Source organism: Rhinolophus sinicus, linkage group LG03, assembly GCF_036562045.2.
Source record: "Rhinolophus sinicus isolate RSC01 linkage group LG03, ASM3656204v1, whole genome shotgun sequence".
Lineage (NCBI taxonomy): Eukaryota > Metazoa > Chordata > Mammalia > Chiroptera > Rhinolophidae > Rhinolophus > Rhinolophus sinicus.
Window position 1 is genome coordinate 97,130,506 of NC_133753.1, and position 23,316 is coordinate 97,153,821.

Consider the following 23,316-nt stretch of genomic DNA (forward strand, 5'->3'; position numbering starts at 1 on the left):
TTGTTCGTTGCTTCCTCTCTGCCCCCCCCCCCATTTTTGACGTGTCCAGACGAACTTTTCTGCTCATCCTTACTGAGTAGCACCAGTCAGCGTCCATGTAGGACCAGAAACAGAACCTGGCACTTGTGACTTCTGGCAGCTGCACACATGGCTGGTAGGCAGAGGTCTCTCCCGACACCACAGCTCACACCCAGCGCGGGACACCTGCCTGGAGATGAGCACTGCAGCTGCCGCTGCCCTGGGTGTCCTGCCAGGCCTGGGGGGGCTGGGGGAGGCTGAGGGGAAGCGGCGCTGAGCCCAGCCCCTCGGGCTCCTTCTATACCTCGTTCGTGGTTCCCGCCTGCGTGCTCCCCACCCGCCCTCACCTGACAGCTTCCTCTGGAACAGCGTGCACTCTGGAACCTTCCTGCAGTCGTGCTCGGCACGGCCCCCACCAGCCTGCGGTCCTGACAGGCCTCCATCCCAGGCCTCGCTCTCCTTCAGTCCCAGCTTCCGGTCAGGCTCTCACTGCTGTGGGCTCTGAGGCCAGACCTCTGCCTTGTCCTTTGTGGCTCCCGGCCCTCTGTCACCGCAGTGGCTAAGAAATCCCTCCCTCAGAAGGTCTAATAAGCTTTTTTTCAAACCCAGTTTTATTAAAAACATATGGTTATCTGGCAATTGTAGGGGATTTTTCCCTGCTTTGCTTTTTGGCAATGAGCTTGTATTACTTTAGTAATTTCCAGGTGACAAACCATGGTCATCAGAAGCTGGGCACGTGGTCCCGGAGGACACGTGGTCCCAGAGGACACGTGGCGTGGGGCAGAGGCAGCAGTAAGAGCCTGTCAAATATGGGGGAAGCCCTGGCAGAGCAGGAGCCCAACCTAAACTGTGCGTGTCTGTGCTGTGGACAGGGCAGCACACACATCCAGGGACTCCACCATCCTTCCTGTGTCTCCTCTGTGAGCACGACGCTTGTTTCCAGTTCTTTCATGGCCTGTTGTTTATGATTCTGCTCAGCTAGGCTCCTAATTGCAGGGTGTTTCCTTAGTGCCAGCAGCAGCCGGAGCAGCAGCAGTGTGTACCGGCCGGCACGAGCGCCCCAGGAAGGACCTCGGTGACCCGTGTAGCGCAGGTAGGGCCTGTTTCCATGTTGTTGTCTTGTCACGAAACAGTGATCCTGAGGCTGTGTCCCTGTTCACTCCCTCGTTCTGGACCAGCAGCCTGCAGTCTTACCGTACAGGACGGGAAGACAGGCCATCTTCCTCTGCCTGCTGTGACTACGTGAGGTGAGACTGAACTGTGCTCCTGAGGAAGAGGAGCTATGCCCAGAGTGTCAGCCTGTAAATGGGGGAGACACAGAATTGATCGCTTTCCCCAAAAGAGGAATAAAGAGAAGAATGTCAATTTAAGTGAAATTTGGGGACTATTTTGAGAAGTTTCGGTATGAATGTGGAGTCGGATCATTGGTGGTTTCTGTAGGGGCAAGGTTTCAGTGCTGAGACCTCAGCGGGATGTGGGGAGACCCGGGGGGATTCAGCTGTCCCCACACACCTCGCAGCGCTCACCCCGAGTCCTGCAAAACCCATCCCTTCAGTCTGTCACCTGGCATCTGCTCTGCAGGGAGCTCAGGTCCCTGCTGCCTCACTGCCCATGGCGCGGACAGCAGGCGCTTGGGCCAACAGCTTACACTTTCCACAACACTGCCCATAGGAATATGGAATTCATCCATATTCAAGGATAAATTTCCTTTTTAATGTATCAAACTGTGCTAACAGTGGTATGAAAAAGAAAATATACGTGTTTTCTCTACCTGGCTTGCCACTAACTCAAAATAAATGGACAATCATTAAAAAAAAAACACAACACTTTCAAGGTTTCTTTTAATAACTCAGCAACTATGACAGGAAAGTGTACAGGCCGCTGGCCAGCGGTAGGGCAGACATCACAGGCCCGGTCTGCACAGGGTCAGAAGTTAGCTAAACCGGAGTGGTGAGCACAGCAGACGCACAGAAACACATGGAACAGGCAGGGTGTGATTCTGGCGATGGCTGCTGCTATAAAAGGTGCATCTTAGCCTGGTTTGTTTACACAGTATAGAAGAACCATGCAAAACACGAAAAAGCACCAGACTGGGAGCTCAGACATGTTACTTGTTTGCTCTCACCTTCTGGAAAAGTCTTTCTATGAATAGAAGTCAAACGTTTTGGAAAGCAATTTAGCAATACAGGTCCAATTTAATGTTGTATCTCACTACCTGTCCTTGTTTCAGCTACAGTCCTAAGTAAGGACGCTGGTCAGTGTTGTCTGCAGTCACAGAATTGGGACTCGTTCTCTGAGAGGAGAGAGTGGTTCCAATGTGGAATGACCGCAAGTGGGATACACATGCAGTCAGTGAAAGTGATGTATATCCCCATCTATTGACATAAAAAGACAGTCACAGTACATTAAATTTTTAAAAGGCTGCAAAGCAGCATGCATAACTTGATTTTTGTAGTAAACACACACTAGTTTGGAAGGAAATAAACGGCCACGCTGCCAGTGGCTCTGACTGGAGAACAGGCTCCTTGTCACTTTCATTCTCTTCCTTCTACCTCTAGGGAGAGTCTGACAAGCTGGTTTCAGTTGAGAAAAGTACACTTCATTGTAGATTAGAGTTCCTGGAGGGATGTCAGTTGTACAGTGCACAGCAGCCCCTGCCGTCCATAGAGAGGGTGTGAAGCCACCTACCTAATAGAATTCATCTCAGGAGTAATTAAGACGAACGCAGCAAAGAACCGAGCGTAGCTGGAGCCAGACCCCAGTCGTCGCAAGTGCCAAGCACAGTCAGACTCTTATTTGAACTCTCCTAATATTTAAGTATCGGCAACTTATTCAACTGGTTTTAAAACAGTGCAAATTACCAAAGACATACAGGTGGCAAATAAATGTGAAAAAATGCCCAACAGTATGTGACTTCATTTATGTGACCGTCTGGAAAAGGCACAGCTGTACGGTCTGGAGTAGAAGTGGTCACAGGGGTAAGGGCTTGACAACAAGAGGAGGCGGCATGCAGGGGTGTTCTGGGGGGTGATGGAAATGTTTTGTGTCTCGATTGTACTGATGGTCACATGTTTTTCTCTATTTGTCAAACCTCTTGGGCAGGACCAGGAACAGGCACAGGTGAGCTGTGTCCTTGGGGTGACCGCTCGTCTTTACATTCAGAACCTGCTTCCACGTGGTGAACTGCTCACACCCATTCCCCCACCTGTGAGGTGGGGAAGAGGAACTAAGCTAGTGAAGTTCACTCCCTGACAGGTTTCTTACCAATCCACTAAATGTTAGCAGGGTATGCTCCGTTAAAGCAGGGTCTTAACTTTGCAAATCATCTCATTAATACACTTGAAATATGTAAGGATACAAGTTTATCACACTTATGTATATTTGGAAACATTATGTAAAGGAACTCGGTAAAGCTAAGATGAGCAGTCATTTGTAATGCGTGTTTCCCCAGTCTTTCCTTAAGGCAAAGCTTTTCTGTGTTCTGTGGATCCGGCTGTGGCCTCTGCCTGCAGCCTCTAACAAGCTACTCTCTGGGCTCCCACAGTGTCTCCTGACATCAGAGGAGCTGCCCCTTGTCTACGAACAACCTGCGTGGAGCGTGGAAGGGTTAGGCCCCTTCCTGCGCCTGTGCCTCTTGGACCAGCACTTCCCAGCCTTTGTGGAAGAGGTGGAAAGGGAACTGAAAAAGCTGACGGGGCTGGGGAATTAGCACTGTGTATACTGAGAACTAAAGAGCTTGAAAGCATTGAAAAATACTACCTCCTTAAGATAAGAGAAAATACTACAATAAAGATTATTCCAAACACCTTTTATCAATGTTTTATTTTTAAAAACAGGTGAATCCACTTTTTTATACATCATTGCACTTCAACAATTACACGAAACACAAGCACATGCATCCACGGTTAACAGACCGTGAGAGCCCTGCCGGGTGAGAAGTCTACGTTCACCCCATAAAATCATGTGAAAAATAGTGTCAACCCCAAAGAACAGCTAGTTGCATAGAATACCATGCTAGAACATTTCAAGGTCACTGAAAACAAAAAGTAAATTATAAAAGTTTGCCTTAATTGAATGTACAATAAGGTTCAGCACATCTGTGCAAAAGGATTTAAGAATTTACATGATTTAACAAAAGAAAAAAGAATCACTTGAAAAGCAATCATACATATATACTGCAATTCATTGTATCATTCAGTGAACTGTCCCGGCTTCTTGTCAGTCATAGGTTAAGCCCTTGAAATGATGGATTTCAGTTTATATTACTCATCTTTATGTACCAGAACCGCACAATTTCCTCTTCTGACAACATACAATAAGGAATGAATATCAGCAGCTTAAAAATGAAACAAGCTTTCATTTTATTTTGGATTTCTCCCACCCCCAAAATATAAATATATATATATATATTTATATACTGTATATATCTGCAGGTTTGCTGTACTTTACAAAAATGCATCACTAGATGGCAGCAGTGCATTTTAGACGTTGGCCAATTTAATAGCTGCATTAAAAATGGCGCATGCACGAGCCAATCCTCATGGGGCCTTTTCACTTCTATTTAAATATTTGAATAAAGGAAAAGAAAGCAACATTCACAGCACATCAAGCCCAAAGTAGTTTACACCTTCTACACTGAAGCACTGTTTACAAGGTACCTGGCGCGGCCGCCCTGCGGGAGAGGCTGAATAAGGCATGCTTTACACAGTCACTGTGGTGCCGCTCGCTTAGAGGGGACAGACCCAGAGGTCCCAGCGGAAAATTTAGCAGGTCATGTTGCCACCAGTTTCAGGAACCTGAAGTACTGTGGAGAAAGAGTATTTGGAAGTTAAAAGGGAATGTGCGCTGTTGCTGAAAACCACACCAAGTGCCACACAAAACAAAGCTCTGTCTCAAACAGCACGCTCAGAGATGTGGTGTGACACTCGGGTCTCCATGCGCCCGGCTGGCAGAGGCGAAGGGGGGCTGACTGGCCTCAGGGAATAATCCACCTAAGGTGACAATTTAATCTTTCCCTCTTTCTAAGGCTATAAGGAAACCATACATATTCTGAAATGGCATTTATATAAATATGTGCAAGAACGCAGCTGGAAAATGCTCCTTTCCAGCGCGACACGGGGCGGACAGGGGTTCCACGGGTGCGGGTCATGCAGCGTGACAGCACGCGCCGCAGAGCGGTACAAGGTCAGCAGAGGCACATTCGTGGGAGAGGAGACCTGTAAGGAAGGCCATACTTACATTCTAAGTAGGACTTAATTTGTGTTTCTCTGGCGCAAGTTTTTATCTTTGTGATTGTTGGTAGAGTTGGTTTTCCTTTGGAGGGAAAATGACAAGAGTTAAAGTCAGTAGCACTTTTGAAAGAGTAACACATGGAAACAGGACTCTCACTTATGCCATCCCTGGTGTCCTCAGGAGTTTACTGCATGGTTCCCTGTGGAAAGTGCCTCCACACCTTCAATCAACAGACCCTTTTGACTCCCATGGCAGACAGCATACAGCTCACTTTCCCTCTGAGCAATAAACTATCACCTAATTATTATAAAGGTGAGAACAGTGGTTCTTCTCCACTGAACCCCACTGTCTCTCTTCTCAAGTGATCGGAGCTACTCAGTTACAACAGGCAGCGCTGTGCCCTCTGCCTGCCTCTCACTCCTTAGTCCCCCACCCTAGGAGATTCTGCTCATCTTGGATTGATCCAAAATTGCAGTTCCATCTCTTGGATACACAGAAGTGTTAACGGGGCCACATAGTTGGTTTACACTATAGCCCAGCTTGAAATTAACTTGAACAAAACCTGAAGTCTCAGATATCCTGGTCATTTCCCCACATTATCAACTGAAGCAGATGGGAAATGCAAGACTTTAAACAGTGTTTCTTTCTGCACGGTGTTCCCCTTTATGTGGCTGCCACAGACTGTGCTGCCTGGCCTGGGAGTCAGACGGCCACCGTCAGCTGCTTGGCAGGCTGACGGCCTACACTGCACCGTTCGTTTCCGCTCACTGTCCTCCCCATCGTCTCAGCTACTCCATGTCAGTAAACCACACGAGCACAATAATTCCATCACAAACCATTGAATCAATGTTCAATACAGTACTCACATTGGCCCAGCTGGTTCATCGTCTACACAGGCGTTCAGGTTTTTAAGAATCCATTGGGAGACAGGAAAAGAAAGAAAATCGTGAGACTCTCTCTGCATACGGATCACAAGCACAGCAAATGGCAAGTGGCAGACATGGCTGTTCATAGCATTTACTCAAGGCCATTCCGTCTGGAGGTGCAAAACACTCATGGAGTTATTACTTCTAGATTCGCGTTTTTAATGGCAGGTATGTTGTTTCAATGGTTTTAGTTAACACTTTGAATGCTTGTCATGAAAAACTGCAACTGTAGTGGACAGATAGGCTGCAATATCATTATATTCATCTTGTCCCCAAGTTCCAGTGCTTCACTCTTAGAGAGATGAGAAGACAAACCAACATTTCAGTTGTAAAATCCTGCTGTTTGTTTTCTTGTGGTGAATGCATGCACCATTTTAGCTCAGTCCTGCGATACAGACGGATGTGTGTGTTCTATTCATTTAGCCACATCCTCACGTCCCCAGAGGACCTGTTCTCGCTGTTTTGTAATCTTTAAGGGAGTCTTCAGTCTGGAGAATGAGACTGAGAAAGGGGAAGCCACACAGTTGTACCCGATTCTGGGTCAGCAACAAGTGCATGCACCCCAGAGGGTGTTCTGACACAGGAGAAGCTGACGAGTGGTGACATCCCTCTGGAAAGACTTCAGATACACAGGCTCACGGCTGTACCCTGGCCAGAACCAGACCCCACCCAGGTAAGCCAGGAGGCATGTTTTGTTTGTTTTAATCAAAAAAGCTTCCATTATCTGAGTTTAGAAGCCTTCTTAAATTGGTATTATGATACTGATTTGTAAGTTTTTCTTTCCTGTTTCAACTAAGGGCAACTTGGTCCCCTTTAAGCAGGGATATAACAATGGTTTGTAAAGAAAAAAAGCCCACAAAGGGGAAGGAACCAGTAAATACTCTTAGTTGCTTCTTCTTTTACAAAAGCAGGGTGGACTAACTGGTTCAGAATGGTCCAGAAAACCTGTCAGCAGGATTCCACAAGGGCTCGGTGCACATGAAGCAGTATGGAGGTTACAGTCTCAGTGGAGGCGCCCGCCGCAGGAGCACGCATCAGGAGGAATGTCTGTCAGAGGGAGACATTGCTCCACCTGGTCCTTTGAGGGAGGCAACGGAGAGGCAAAGCCACCGCCAGCACACACAGTGACGGGAGCAAAAAAAGATTGAAAAAACAAAACGAAACAAAACTAACCACAAACCAATGACTGATCAGCCAAAACAATAGTCTAGCGACACACCAGTGTCTACAGGATTCTAACAACAAAAGTACACTATCAAACAGAGAACAAATTAGGACTCAAGGACACCCAAGACGTCTGAGTGCTGTGCGCGGTGGAGATCTACAAAGACTGGTCGGTAGTAAGACACATGCCCAGCCTAAATCCTCCCTCGCCATGACACCCTAATGCTGTCACATCCCGGCCAAGCCAGCTCAGCTACATGCTAGCAACCAAGCACTCAGGGACGTAAAGGAGAAGACACCAGAGCAAACTCAGAATGGTTTTAGTGCTCTGGCTGTGTACCCAGAAATACAAAATGCTAAAGCAAGATAGCTGATTCAACAGTATCACCAATCTACTCCCAACTTGGAAAGAAAAAGCAGGGGAGGGGGAATCGCAGTAGCCAGGCTAATTCTCTTCAAAGCATGACGCTATCAGCACCGAGCCCAGCAAGTCACACCGAGCTCTCCTTCCCTTCGGAGTGGGGCTGCCCTGGTGTCTCAGTGGGGACGCCACTGTCCAGCCAACAAGCCGACATGCATGGGGCTCAGGAGGGGTCAGTGGGCGGGCAGCTCGGCGTGGCTGCCATGCCTGCCAGTGGGCGCAGTGGGGATTCCCACAAGTGTCTCAATCACACGAGCCCCTCCCTCATCGCTGTCTTCCCAAATCCACTTTCACATTTTCAAGGAGCAAAGAGCTTCATGTTTCCAATTTTCCTGGACTGAACTGCTATCTGAAGAAAGCACCACTCTTCCCTTACAGGTCAGACAAAAACCAACTTGACCCCTAACAGAAATCGGGAGAGAGGGAAAGAACAGAACTACAGAAAAAAGGTACAAAAATCAAAGTAAATGAGGATTAAACAGCAAACTGAAATCCAAATTAGTTGTGAAAGTGAATGAAGTAAACTTGAAAAGTGTTAACATTATGAACTGTGCACCGTATAGACTGAAGCGGAGATTAAACAAACTCCAAAAGCATGCATATCGCTCACTTACCACCATGTTTTAAGGGTTTGATGCAATTGAGGGGGGAAAAAAAAGAAGTCATAGTAACCGACAAATATCAACATACCCCCAAACCCTCAGCCAAAAGACAGCTGCTTATTCATCAATGACTATTCTCTCCACCTGGGTGTTAGAGCCACTGGCTAGCTGAGAGGAAGAGGACCCCGGGAGAGGGGAAACAAGATGCTTCTGGAATCCATCTTACGAGTGAGGTTCCCGGGGGAGCCGCTGCACACACACATTTATCTGAATCCCGTCTTCCCAACGGGATGCACTCCAGTTCTCACTCCCTACACCCGCCTCAATCTGGAGGGGCCTCAGCTATGCCTAGTAGATAATGGATTACCTGAGACAGTATCACCTCCAAGAACATGGCTTTAAAGTCAAAAGGACCAGGAGTGGACAGTCTGGTCAAAGCTCCTTGCTCACGGCCATCGTGCCACTGAAGGTGGGGTTTTATAGTTTCTAAACACACTTAAATTCTGTGTGATCTCAGCAGAGTAGATTAATCAAGAAAGAGGAAAGCAGTTACTTCCAATTTCCTTCCTTGTTAGGTCCTACTGTATTTTTTCCAAAAGGTAACTTGTTACTGACTCAAATGTCCCCTAGTTAAGAGACAACGAATGTGTGTTGCACATCGTTTTAAAAAGTCGCATTTCTTTTTCAATATTCCTGACATGTTGGAAAGCTTCATATGTTACCAAATATTAATATTCTGCCCAACTAATAGATTTTAGAACATTAGAACAGCTCTTAATTCAAAGTGTCTAAGAGTCTGGATATATCAGAGTGACTAAAAATGACCCCCACCAAAACCTCAAATCTCGTCTCTACCCAGAGGAACTTAAAGGAAGAGCCCCTTGACTTGCTGATAAAAATTATCCCCCTCACGTGAAAACAGAAAACTCTTTTTCATACCAGCCCTTTTCTTAAACCATCTATTTTTTTTCATTTGCGGTCACTGAAATGTGCAGTCAACGGAAGGCCCCGGCCACTAAGCAGACCCACACCCCATCTCTGCAGGAGACTGGGAAGGGGAGACTTGAAAGCACAGGCGTCTCTCTCTGGGTTCAGTCAGCAGGGCCGCCACACAGCAGGTGTGCTCCCAGTGCGTGGCCGGCAAGGAGCTGCTGGGCCGAGTCCTTCACACAATTACCAGTGAGTGTTTTCAGAGAATGTAGTCAAGAGGTAAGTAAAGTGAAAAAATGAAGCCCTTATTTGGGTCCAGGATTTACCTGTTCCTGAAAACACTGCAAGTAAAAGGTGACATGCAGATAATCCATCTCCAAGACAAGCCACTGCGCACCAGTCCCGAGACCCTCAGAGGCTTAACGGGACCTGGGTGTGCCTCACTTACAAGACGTGCCGAGCACATACACCCCAGCAGACAAAAAGACGTGGGCCTTTTTTTTTCTGGAAGCAGCGAAACCTTAACTCTTAAGTATTTTCTATGTGAGAAATCTAAAGCAATATCTGCTTTTCTAGTAAAATATATTCAGACTAAACTCTGTAAGTTCAAATTTGTGTTTTCATACCTTTAAAATATTCACTTAGTACTTTTCTAATAATGGGCTGAGTTACCAAGAACTCACAGACTGCCCAAATATGAATAGATTTTTATATGAATTTTTTAATATGAATAAAGTTCTGAACACACAATGTGATACATATAGATGATGTATTACAGAATTGTACACCTGAAATCTACTTAACTTTACTGTAAACAATTGTCACCCCAATAAACTTTTTAAAAAAAATCCAGAAAAAAAAGAAAATAAAAAAGTTCAGTGAGTCAGAAATAGATCGTAGGGCTATCTTGACAATAAAGTACCTATTTGGCAGAGAAAAAGCATGTCAGGCCTATAAAAATCCATTTTCACAATGGCATAAAGAAGTCAGCACAGAGCCAGATGATTATCTAATAGGTAAAACTTCATCACCTCTAAAACTCCGAAGTTCTACTAGACATGTTTTGAAATCACTCATTCCAAAAAGGAGTATATGCCTCTCTGTAAATATGGGGAGGCGCAGACGGAAAGAAAGCATATGTGGTAAGTCCGCTCCTACACAAGCTGCATTGGAGTTGAGGGAAAACTGGCCCAAAAAGAAAAAGCCACAGCCTAAGGAAAACTCACTGAGGAACAATCAACTTGCTGTGTGCTTGTTTAATGATTACTTCAGGAGAGCAGCAGGAAAGAGGGGGAGGCAGAGGAGGAGCTGGAGAAAAGGAGGCAGAGAGACAATGGAGGAAACTATGGGATGGAAACGCTGGCGCAGGGCAGGCGTGTGGAGAGGGGCAGTGGAGCCTGGGCCATACCGGCTGCCAGCACGGGAGTGGAGGGAAGGCAAACACTGCAGTAATTCCAGCATCCCAGATCTTTCACCCCAATTCAACAACAACAAAGTAAAGGCTGCCTGCATCATTCTTCCAAGAAATAAGGTAAGGGGGTTTACTTTGCACCTACCCTGCAGTCATGTCGTTTATAAAAGCAGGATTCATCCACTGTCTATAATTTAGCTTAAAAGAGGTACCTTCCCTCCAGGAAGCTGTTCAGAAGATGTGCCGGCCACAGCTGTCTCCTAGAACAAACTGGCCCCATTTGAATTCAATAGCCATGGAGCCTGATGGTCTTGCACCCCGGCTGGGGAAGCGGCCTGGTAAACGAGGGCTTCCTGCAAGGGGCCAGCCACGGCTCTGACAGGGACCAGGGACGTGCCCAGCTGGTGCCTCGCTCTGCTGACACAGTAGGAGCCTGTCTCAAAGATGTGGTTTTGAAGCCCATCTTTGCCTATTGCTACCTGACTTTTTGCTTCTCAACCTTTCCAGAGGGCTGAGAAAGGTGGCAGTCAGCAAAACCAAAGCATTCTGACGGGGACGGAAAAGGCCTTTTTAGGAGTGAGGCACAACTGCTCCAAAGAGCCGGCGCTGGCCCCAGTCAGCGGGTTCTGCTCCCAGCTCTGAACAGTGCTCCTCTGCCGTGGGCGCCCAAAGGGTGGCAGGCCCGAGAACTGGCCACATATGAGAACCCGAGAAGGCAGTTTCACTCCACAGGATCCTGGGACCGCTCTCACGTTGCAGGCAACGGGCGCTTAGTTACAGATAGGGTTTCCAGGTGGGAATTCCTACCATTCTCAGGAAGTTTTTTCACTTTTCCCATTCCCAAATCCCAAGAAAAGTTGGTTGGGAAATCGGGAAAATCAGCTTCTTGAACCCAATAATACCCAATAAACGTACCACTCATATTGTATCTCTTAGACAGTTTTCCTATTTATCACTAAGGTTTCCGGGCGGGAATTCCCGCCCATTCTCGGGAATTTTTTTTCATTCCTGAATTCTGATAAAATTTGGTCAGGAAATCGGGAAAATTGGCTCCTTGAACCTACGTGGTTGGTAGTATCGGCCGTTACTTTGTGGAAACGATTCATCATAGAGAACAGAAAACAGTTTATATCTCTGAATCTCGGGATTCAGGAACGGGAAAGCGAAAAAAATTCCTGAGAACAGGCGGGAATTCCCGCCTGGATACCCTCCTTACAGAGGCCAGCCTGAGGCATGACGCCTGTCCCTCTCCTGCATTTAGGTCATTTGCAGTGGCAGCTGGAGGGGACCCCACCAGCGCTTCCCACTCACATTGATCATCCATCGTGTTAACAAAAATCCTTCACCAGTCTCATACGATACTGACTCTACTTAGTGCAGGCAGAGAATGCAGAGCCGCGGAGAAGGAAGGAAAAGACGGGAAGTGGCTGCTGCTCCCAGAGGGTCCGAGTCCGCAACAGCCTTCATGGCTGCACTCTGAGGGAGCGCCACCCCTACGCAGTGCTCTGCCCTACACACAGTGGCCGCTGCCGTCCCACTGGTCAGCCAAAGGGACAAGGACAACTGTGGTGGCAGGACATGGGACCAGGGCACGGGCACAGGCCCAGAACGGCCCGACTACAGCTGGCATCGTACCAGCACCCAGCTCGGCCTCCCCCTTCTCTCTAGTGACAGGCAAGTGGCGGCAATGGCGGCTGGCCCATCAGTTTGGTTTTGCTGGTGATGCTACAGGGCGGGGTGGGGGGGAGCCAGTTAGGACCTGAGGTACCTGACACAGTCCGCCATAGCTCCTGCTGACTGTAACCACAGGATTAGAAACGGAACATCCAGAACAAAAATCATACCACAGGTTCCCAGGGTTTCTGATTCTGAGCGCGTCCAATAATCTAAGAGTCTTGCTCCCCCCAAAGCTCAACAGTTCTCCGGGCCTGCTGCCACGAGCAAGCCCTTCTCTGGTGCTAGGTCAGCCTGGCGGCGCCCCTCGGGCATGGACTCAGGCGGCACTGTGTAGCTGTCTCTGTCTTAAACATCAGACACTCTCCACCATTCTGGTCTGTGAGGCACAGAAAAGTCGAACGGTAGGTAGGTGCCAGCCGCACCTAGAACCTTGAAAACCTACTAAAGGAAGCAACAGAGGGAACCACAGGCTGGCCTGTTCCCACGGCTCTTCCCGAGAACAGGCTGGCTGAACCGGGGTCACACCACGCAACCCTGTGACAACCAGTTAGATGCCTTCCATCCACCTGAGGGCCGGGTGGCCTGCGATCGTGGGGTGGCTTCTAGGCTTGACTTGGGTGCTCCTTATGCTCACTCTGCCTGATGATCTGTCCTGAAGGAGCACAGAACTGAACAGAGACTGCCAGCTGCCCGCTCCCCACAGGGGTCTGAGGGCAGACGGGACCGGGCTTTGGAGAACACCCACATGGAAGGACAAGGCTAATAATTAGAGCTCTGGGTGGCGGATCCTCGGGGAGGCGATGAGAAACCAGTGTAAGATTGCTCCTTCTCTCCTTTTGGGACTGAATCCCAACCTCCTGAGAGTCCCTTCTGGGTGCTTGGACACCACCCACCGGACCAACCCCAACATCACAGCTGTTCTGTAGGGGTGCTCTTACCGTCAGGAACTTCATCCGGCCTCTTCCTCTTCTCGTACACAACAATGATCACCACGAGAATGATGATTTCAGCCAGAATTCCCAAGAAGGGCCAGAGCGGGGCCAGGTGGCTGCGTACCCTGAGGATGGTGACGGCGGAGTTACTGCCAATGGCGTTGGTGGCATTACATTCGTATTCACCAGGGTCTTCTGTGATCTGGAGGTTCATGATGCTCAGCTCGGTGTAGTTGTCTTTGCTGACGATGAAGAAGCGGCCAGAGGTGTTGACGATATCCTGCTCGGGGCCAGGAGGGTGAGAACACACAGGACAGTGAGGGAGGCCGAGCCTGGGCCGAGGGACGCAGTGCGTTCTCAGCAGGACACTGGCTGGGACAAGGGAGCAGTGTCTAGCCCGCCTCTGCCCCAGGAACGTGGCACCCTCATCACGACCTCTCCGCAGTATCAACACGCTCCTGACAGGAGTAAAGCCCCCGCCGCTGGTCCTCCCCACTCCTTCTCTCGTCTGAGAGAACGGAGGGCCTGCCCGGCAGACCTGGGAGAGGCTGCCTCCGCGCAGGAAACACGACTTCAGAGCCCAGCAGTGACGGTCACAGGAGAGGCTAGAGGAGGGCTGTGACCTCAGGCCTGTCTGATGACTTCCGGGTCAGCATAGCTACTTCACACAGGAGAAGTCTGGAAAGCCTCCTTCAACTTCCTCTACAAACAGTGCTAGGAATGCGCTCCTAGTAATAAGAGTTTCCCTTTCCGTACAGAACTATAGGGTTAAAGGAAAGTTTCTTCACTGAACGAATACTAACATACACTACGCTCTTCATCCTGAGAAGGGGAAGGTGAGATAGAACGGGGAAAAGTATGGCACAGAAATGAACGAGGAGGATGGCTCCAAGGCAGAACCAGACCTCCAAGGGGGTGGTTATGGGAAAGGACGGAAGCCCGACAGAGGGCACGTGGAGAGCACTGTGGGGCACAGTGAGTGGCCATGGCCAGAAAGACACAGGGAGAGCTTAAGAGCTAACATTTGAACTAAACTGTGGGGAAGGAGAGCTGAGCAAGGAGGGCAGGACTGCTCCAGCACGTGGGGAGGCAGACGAGGCTGCGTAACCGGGTCTGTGTGGAGCGGGGCTGCCTGCAGCGCCGCCGGCCTCAAGGGTTACTGCAGGGGAAAACTGACTCATGTGTCAGCTGTTACGCAACGACCAGAGCCTAGTCAGAAGGAGTAGAGAGGAAACGGGAAGATGGCCCGAGTGATGTCCAGCCATAGCACACAGCATGTCTTCACCTGAGTGTGCATATGGCTGAAATGGGCAACTCAAAGCCTTCAAAAGAGAGTTACTCTGTGAAACGTCAACTCTAAGCCTTGTAAAGCTGCCACCTTTCTCTACCCCCTGCTCTCTCTACTCACTCACTAGTTCCATGTCTTGCACTTATGACCAGAGGTAATTAGTGTCATCTTTGGCCCACACGCCCTCAATGGCTATTTTTTCAATACTATCATATGCAAGAAACTTTCACCTTTTCAACCAATGCATAAGATATTGCGTGTGATTTGTCCTACTGTCACGGAATTGATGGCTAAGGAGGGAGGCATAAAAATACCCCATAATCTTAAAAAAAAAAATGGCACAAACAGGTGGTGGGGCAGATAGCCCTTCCCGGGCTTATTGAAAGGGAGCCAGCTATCTTATCCCATCATGACCTAAACCATAACACCCCTCCCCAGTCTATAAATGAGGAGACAGGACTGGAGGTAACAGGAAAAGAGTTACACTTGGCTCTGTAGCCTTCCACCCGATAGCCAAGTAGAACAGGCACCAAGAGAATCACTCCAAGACTGGGCGGTACCAAGAAGAAAACTCTCTTCCTCCAGTGGGGATTTGTTCAGGCAGGAGACTATGCCTCTCAATCTGGGAGTAAGGATGATTGGGAGAGAAGGCAGAGCAGCCCACACTCCCACATGTGAAGTCATGCTGTTCCTGTTTCCTCCACGTTAGGGGGCCCCCGCCTTCCAGGTGAGCAGCTCAGAACCAGCTCCCCTATGGCTGGAGCTAAGGAAGCATCAGAGAAGTTCCCTCAGAGTTCTCTCATATCTGAGAACTGCCATCTAAAGAACTCCCACAAGGTCCAGCACCTGACTACCTGCCACACAGAGGCCAGTCAGGTGAGGCCACAGACGCAGCAACAACCAAGAGTGGACGATAAGAAGAGTCAGATGAGTGAGACCTGTCACCCTTGCCACCCCCACAGAAGCAGAGCCCAGAGACAGAGAGAGGACAATCCTCCATGCCCCTTGCAGGGGACAGGAGGAGAAACTGGAATGAACTGGACTAAACGCAAAGGAGTCCAACAAAGCTACAGTTTGACCAGAAAAGCAAGTTAGAGAATTGCGAAATTAGTGTCTAGAACAAGTTGAAAGCATTTTATTTCAGCACTCAACAAAGTTTAGGCTGTTCAACAAAATGGTTTTCAAAGGCATCAACCTAGAAATAGCTTTTCTTTTCCCCCTCCCCCTTTCGTTAAAAGTTTTGTCTCCCAAATGATATACAGCTTGAAAGCAAGAGGAAGTAATCATGTTTTATTTTAAATGTTTCTCAAAAGAGTTCATGGGCATGAGAACAGGAGAGACGCAAATCCCCACTGAGGACTCCCAATCTGCTCTGACAGAAACTCAAGGGTCCTCCCACCTGGGCCCAGGTAAAGCCAAACGGGCCCTTCCCTGTCAGCACCTCAGAATGCTGACTGTTTTGTTGATCTTTCAGGACCTGCTCTGAGAATACTCAGCACAGCATCGTCACCTCTCCATTCCTCACCCTCCTCTCCTTATTCAAGGCTCCTGAAATCTAGTCCTTATCACCACTTGACATATTATTGTTGAGAGAGGTCATGAGATGGGAAGGAAAATGGACTTAAAATATAAAACTTGGATTTGATCCTTGGTTTTGTCCCTAATTTATACCTGGTCTGAAGAGCCTGGATTAGGGTCCCTTCTGCTTCTGAGGACTGACTCCGGGACGCCTGAGAGGTACAGTGCTGGATGTGCAAGGCCTCAGTACAGGAGGAACGCATGGCGTTCCTCTGACAGGCAAGGAGACTGGTCAAACGCCATGAAATCAGAGAAAGTGACATTCTAAAGCTTTGCCTCTCCCAATACTATCAAGAGTCACGGCACAGATGGGAAAAGATGTTTCCTTTGACCAGATGTCCAATGTGTGAGGCGGCCTGTGGGCCTCGTCAGGCTGCCGCAGCTCCTAAGCAGTACTTCCTGTGCTCCAGGAATAGTCTAATAATTGTTCTCATTCCGTTGTCTTCCCCCCAGACAAGAAAGGTACGTTAAAAACACTTCAAGAACAGTATTTTCTTTAGGGTAGAATAGAAAAAGTTTTCAGCTTAGAGTTAGCTTCCAGTATCCTTCCTGTCTTGAAGGCAAGCAGTCTGTCCCTCATGAGACAGACAGCTGTAATGCATCATGTGCGGGGATTCCATGCTCGACAGCCTGGCAGTGACCTCCAGGTTCATGACTCGAGAAAGGGTGGCCTAAGCCAGGCCAGCACGGCAGTTGCAGCCACTGGCCCAAACATCTGAACCTCGACAGGAGATATCCAGGGTTCACAGACCCCGGGCTGCCCTCTACTCACCAGGGGCGGACCGTTCTTCTTGTGCCACACCCACTCTGGGTAGGGGTAGCCCACAGACTTGCAGTACATCATGGCATCCTGCCCTTCATTCTTGTTCTCGCTCCGTTTATGGCCAGTGATATCAGGGGCAGCTGTGAGAGAGAGTGTTGAACGGTCACCATGGAAGCCAACTCTGAACAGATCCGAGGCCCCACCTACTGCTCAGAGCCCGGCCCACCCTCCAGGTCAGCTTGGATAACATGCATTTCAGGTGACAGAAGAGCAATGGCACCAACCCCACCACTGCCCTCCTGTCCACTAAAGCAGCCCAAGCGGACACCAGGATTACCCCGTGTGAAGTTCCACTAATTGCGTAGGTGCTTCTCTAACCTACTCAAAGGGCACAGGCTCAACTGCCCTAAATTATGCCATCATCTCCTCTACCAGTCATGGTTTTTCCAAAACACCCACACTAACAATAATTACGAATTATGTCCAATGTCATATACTCCCTTGAGAGAATGAGGGATCCCTGAGATCAAACAACTAAAATCAAGTCCCGCTGCGAGGTATGTGAAAACAGCGAATGCCTGGAGAAGTTATCTGACGAATATCCATGGCCAAGGCTCTCCCGAGACAGGGAACCCAGCACACTGGCCTCCTCAAGGGCAAGCAAGAAATCCACAGGAAATTCAACTCGTGTCCCAAGAACTTTCATTAACAGCTTAAGAATCTGACTGGTACACTTGATTTACAGTAATCTCAATGAACCCCATCTTGGGGGGATTTCCTGACATGCCAGGGGCTGTTGGTCTTTTCTGCTTTTAGGGATCACTTAAGAAATAAACAGCACCTGTGGTTTAAAAATTAGGTAAGCGTCAAGGATCCAAGAAGCCTGAGATGGAGGCCAATTCTTTGAACCTGGCCTTCTTTGATGTTAACTATATTTTCCACCATACCTCACCAGTTACAGTAATCTGAAAGCAACACAACTCTAAGTAGGCCAAACGTCACTTTGTTGGCAAGATAGGAAAGAGAACGAATAGGCCTGGTCCCAGTTCCAGCTTTGCTGGTTCTTAAATTACTCTGGGCTTCAGCTCTACACCTATTATCAAATGGAGATAACTCTTGCCCCTGCCTACATCCAGTGTCCTTGGATAGATGTCAAAACGTTCGTTCTGGGACTGTAAAAGCCTGTGGAATTGTCCATCCCATGCTCCCCCGCGGACTGGCCTGGCTTTCCTGGCTTAAACACAACCCAAAGAGCTGCTTTCTCAGAATGCTTCCCGGGCCAGCCCCAGGAACCCCTGCCCAGGAAAGGACTGAGCAAGCCCTCGCTGTCTCCATAACCACTGCTTGCCAACCAGGCTGCTCAGTACCACTCAGGGGGAGGTGTTTTCTAGACAGGACGTTATAAAGCCAATTCCTTTTTGTTTTTCCAGGTAAAATTCCTCAGTACAGAAGGGAGTGGGTGAGGCTGACTTCATCCTGTGCCCAGCATGCCAGACGTCCCCCACTGCCACGGGGTCATTTCTCAGTCCTACTGTTTGACCTGCTTACCCTTCCTCACAGATTTCCTCAGCCAGTAAAAGCATAAGGAGCCTCTTAAGCACTCCAAGGAGGGAGCCCATGGCCACACAGTAGCTAGCACACCACCCTGGGGGAGCTGGGAGGCACAGGCGCAGAAGAGCACCGCACGCTGCCTCTCGCTGTGGTTCCCGCCTCTGACAAACATTTGCTGAGCACCCACTACATGCCAGGGCCGACAGCTATGGGGGAAGGCCTTTCTGAGAAGGCGAATTTTAACACAGGAAGAAAATAAGGGCGTAGGCCACTCATACATCTGCAGGAAGAACATGCCACGCAGAGGGAAAAGCAGAAGCCTGGAGGCAGAAGTGTGCTTGTTATGTCCAAGGGACGGCACGGCGGAGTTTGTCAGAAACAGTGAGCAAGGGAAGCGAGCAGGAGAGGCCATCAGCGAGAACGGAGCCGGGTCAGAGAGGACACTGTAGGCCTCGGAGGACGGCCTTGACTCTGAGTCAGCTGGGAGGGCACTGGTGAACACTCAGTGCTGGTATGGAAGGGGCTGTAGGTTTTACCAAGCTCCCACTGGCTACTATGTGGAGACAGCTGCAGAGAAACAACAGCGGAAGCAAGACCAATGAGGAGGTTTTAGGGTCATCCAGGCAAAAGGAGGGTGGTCTGGATGAGAACAGGAGCAGGAAGGAGGAGGTTCTGGATATTTTATAGGCTGAGTTCATGTATTTGTTAATGGACTACACGTGGGATGTGAGAGAAAAAGGTGTCAAGAATGAACCCAAGACTTGAAGGTCACGACCCGGAGAGGAGTAGGGCTGGTCTCCGTCTGCCTTGGTGTTTAGGAAGAGAACGCCACTAGGCACGTAACGAAGGAGGAACTTAGCTAACCCATGCTCACACCGTGCAAGCCTACAAGAATGTTTTCAGCGGTGAGATCTACTGCTGCTTTCTCCTCAGTTTAGCAAAGCAGCGAGTGAAGCTTAGGAATATCCCTTCCACCTGATGTACTCAAAAGAATAACGCCCTTGTGCCCCGGCCTTGGATGGTCAAGTATCACTCACATACTGCGCAGAGACACTAACCCAGCCCACAGCACTCCGCCTACAGGGAGCGATTAGAGCGACGACCACGTCAGCCTTTGGGTCAATGAAAACTTTCTGTCACTTCTCTCGATCCTTCATGGTAGCTGCTCAATTGGAAAGCCTGTTCCTGCCCGACCGGCTGAGCAGGACAGCAGGCCCACAGCAGGAAAGGCAACCAGGCTCTCAGAGCACATGTCAGCAGTGGTCAGAGAGGCACCTTTACGGCTCAAGGTCCACCTGTAGTGACTTTCAAATAGTCCACAAATTCTGACCTCTTCCCTTCAGGAGGTGGAGCCTAAGCTCCCTCCACTGGCATGTGGACTGGACTTAGTAACTGGATTTTAATAAACAAAACAAAGACGTAAAGGTGCACCAGCTCAGACACCAATTCACAAAAGACGAGGTTTCCTCCTTGCTCCCTGTGGGAGAGGTTAGCTGCCGTGCTAGGACGAGGCTCCAACACCTCTGCGGCCCGTGTCTGAGGCACGAAGGTCTCCTGGGAAACATCCTCCACCCCAGTCAAGCTTTCAGATGACTGCAGCCCCGGCCGAGAGCCTGACAGACCCTGAGGCAGAACCACCCCCTAATCAGCTCCCTCATTCCTGACCCACAGAATCTATGAGGTGATAAGTGTTTGCTGTGTTAAGCCACTACGTTTTGGGGTAATTTATTAGTCAGCAATAGATAAGAAAACATGGCCACCCGATGAAGCAGACATTAGTCCATTTTTATAGATTGGAAAACTCAAGTTTGGAAACGTGATTTAACATCTAAAATTAGACTGCTAGTAAATGGTGAAGCTAGAATCCAAATTCAGGCCCGTCTGACTCTAGAGGCCATGCTTTTTATACTTTACCATATGAGAGGGGAAATAAACCAAACTAGAAGAGAGTCCATAAAAATAAAAATATACAACATGCATTACTGGTAAATGCACAGCAAATTGCCCAAATGTTATCTGTGCTTGTAGATGGACTAGAACACACTAGACCTGCGGCAAGACTGAGTCCCCTGTTAGAGATTAACTACTCCATATATTATAACGTAAAGAAAAGCGCTCTGGACTTTAATAAATCAGAGAGATCTGGGCTCTATGGACACTATGACTCACCAACTGAGGAACCTAAGGTGGGTCACTTAAGACCTTTGAGTTTGTGTTCACTTTTGTAAAATGGGACTATTACCCACATACGTCACAGGTCTTGAGAGGATTAAATTACATCTGTATGTCATTCTGGCACCTAACTGAAGTTCAGGGTCAAAAATACACATTTAAATTAAACTATTTGTCAGGGCATGTAAAAGGCTAGGCTTAGACTCTGGCATTCTGAGTTCTAAGAAATCAAAGAGATGCTAATTATTATGTGTTCTCTCCTTGTTTGCTGATAAAAGCAGGACTTTGTAACTCTAATAAGGTTTAATCGGGTCAGATACTGACAAATCATACTGATTAATGGCCTACTGATATTGATTAAGGTGCCTCACCTCACATGGGCTTGCCATTTAGTAAGGAACTGCTAACCAGGTCTCACTGGGCTGAAGGCAGGTCTGAGGATCTGACACAGCAAACACTCCTTGCTTCCCTGGACCCTCTCAGGAGGCACAGACTGGTGGCAAGAATGAGGATAGATGTGGTGAGGAGGTAACAAAGAGACCGTCAAAGAGATCACAAACCCACTAGGAATAAACTCCACCTTTGGCCTAACACATTAGTTAATATATATCCTTCCAGCATCCTAACGAATGGCAGCGCAGGAGTTCCAAAAGACTCTTAGTCACCCAGCAACACCTGACCCAGTTTTATTACCTGGGCCTTGGGCTGAGGACAAGGGCATGTTCCTCAGTACTCTCTGTTGCCTGAGTGGCCCGCACTTAGAGCAAAGCATCCAGCTTCTCTGCCAGGCTGCTGGCTATAAAAAATGTCAACTTAGACAATGGAGGTATGCTCAGCTGAAGTTGATGATGAATACGAGGTCTGACAATTAAGTTCGCAAACTCCTCCTAGAAGTGCTACGTACCTCATTGCTGAACATCACTGTGGTCACCTTCGAAGTGCTCCCCTTGGGAAGCGATGCACCGACGCCACACCTAGTTTACCCCTCAAAGCAATTTTGGAACTCTTTTTCTGGAATGGCCATCAGAGCTGTTGTCATATAACCCTTAATGTCCTGAATGTTATCCAAATATCTTCCTTTCGAGATTTCATTTATCTTCAGGTAAAGAAAGAAGTCACTAGGGGCCAGATCAGGTGAGTAGGGAGAGTGTTCCAATACAGTTATTTGTTTACTGGCTAAAAACTCCCTCACAGACAGCACTGTGTGATCTGATGCGTTGTCGTGATGCAAGAGCCATGAATTGTAGGTGGAAAGTTCAGGTCGTCTAACTTTTTCACACAGCCTTTTCAGCACTTCCAAAAAGTCAACATGGTTAATTGTTTGTCCAGTTGGTACAAATAACGTAATGAACAATCCGTCTGATAATCAAAAACGGTTAGCAACATCGTTGCAATAAGTTCTCGAACTTAATTGTCAGACCTCATAAACACAACAGAGCTGAGAAAGGTATGGGGCTCTTACATGGACTGCTTATTTGGTACTCACTTTTCAAAGTAAATTCATAATTTCGCAACTCATCTTCCAAGAAATGGGTGGGCTGTTTCCAAGTAAACATAATGATATTGGATAGATGGTCTCTCTGCTTCCTTTATGCAAAATATCAAATCCCAAAGACACCTCATCTTTGCTATCAGCAAATTAGAGGTCTGGCTAAAGGTAGAGGGGAAGTTAAGATTGACTGCCAGCCAAAGGCTAAGCCCAACAAGCAATACGAGACTGGTCAAGATGGAAGCAAGAAGGGTGCTGGCTTTTGGCTCAGTCAGACTTTTCCACAGAGTAGGTTCACCCTGGGTTGTGTAGACCAGAGCAGTCTGGGACTTGTGCTGCCTCCTGAAGCAGGTGAGGCTTCTCCCTTTCCTGCAGGTGAAACCCCTGTGTAGGAGGCACTGAAATCTCCAAGACGGTGACCCTAACCTTGGGTGTACTACAAGCACCTAGAGCGCTTTGAATGAGCCTGATGCCCAGGCCGTATTTCAGGCACATCAATCAAACCTCAGAACCACGGCTCTAACACCGTTCCTGGCACCAGTGTTTGAAATCAGGGAACTACACGGAGGGGGTGTCTCGTAAGAGAAAGATGAGTGACACAAGTGGGGAGGGGCACCAAGGTGACAACCTCAAAGCTGAAAAGCTGACAGGACCACTAGGAAAGTAGCTTAGAAATCATTTCCTTCAATGACTCAGCCTCTCGTGTCCACTGAAAGGAACCACAAACCTCACAGAGCCTTACAGAGCCTTAAAGAGCATTTATCTCATCCTACTTCATCACACACGGGGCAGCTGAGGCACAAGGCAGGGAAGACTGGTCAGGGTCGCAGTGAGTTTAATGGCAGGACCAGGATTAGAGGCCATTTCTTCTAACTCTCTGGCTGAGGCCTTTTAACTGTTATGCGCAGAATACAGCCACAACGCTTAGTGCTTTGGGGCACGGGCTCTGGCCTGAGAGCCTGAGTGAGGCCCCTTAACTCTGGGCATGTCATTTAATTCCCCTGAGCCTCAATTTTGTCACCTGGAAAGTGGCGATAATAATATTTAGCTCAGAAAATCGTGATGATTAAAGGAGAGGAAAAGAACGAGCAATGCACCGAGCACAGTACCCGGCACACAGTATGTGCACAGCCATGTTAGCCATTCTTAGTCTAATTAAGGA

The 23,316-nt window shown here is 48.4% G+C and overlaps 2 protein-coding genes across 3 annotated transcripts in view; one reads left to right on the forward strand and one right to left on the reverse strand.

The window, feature by feature from the left end:
* The window catches only part of REC114 (REC114 meiotic recombination protein), a 63,615-nt gene extending 59,888 nt beyond the window's left edge, over positions 1-3,727 (forward strand). Inside the window, exons 5-6 of the mRNA XM_019735926.2 lie at positions 1,028-1,111; positions 3,563-3,727. Of these exons, the coding sequence (XP_019591485.2) occupies positions 1,028-1,111; positions 3,563-3,727 (249 nt within the window). The remainder of the gene's footprint in view (positions 1-1,027; positions 1,112-3,562) is intronic.
* A 94-nt stretch (positions 3,728-3,821) lies between these two features.
* The window catches only part of NPTN (neuroplastin), a 63,415-nt gene continuing 43,920 nt past the window's right edge, over positions 3,822-23,316 (reverse strand). The window contains exons 5-9 of one of the 2 annotated variants that reach the window (XM_019735938.2): positions 16,952-17,082; positions 13,320-13,593; positions 6,117-6,138; positions 5,257-5,331; positions 3,822-4,822 (exon numbers count right to left, since the gene is read on the reverse strand). In XM_019735938.2, coding sequence (XP_019591497.1) covers positions 5,271-5,331; positions 6,117-6,138; positions 13,320-13,593; positions 16,952-17,082 — 488 coding nt within the window. In that variant the 3' untranslated portion in view covers positions 3,822-4,822; positions 5,257-5,270. The remainder of the gene's footprint in view (positions 4,823-5,256; positions 5,332-6,116; positions 6,139-13,319; positions 13,594-16,951; positions 17,083-23,316) is intronic. The other variant, XM_019735939.2, reaches the window with a different exon arrangement.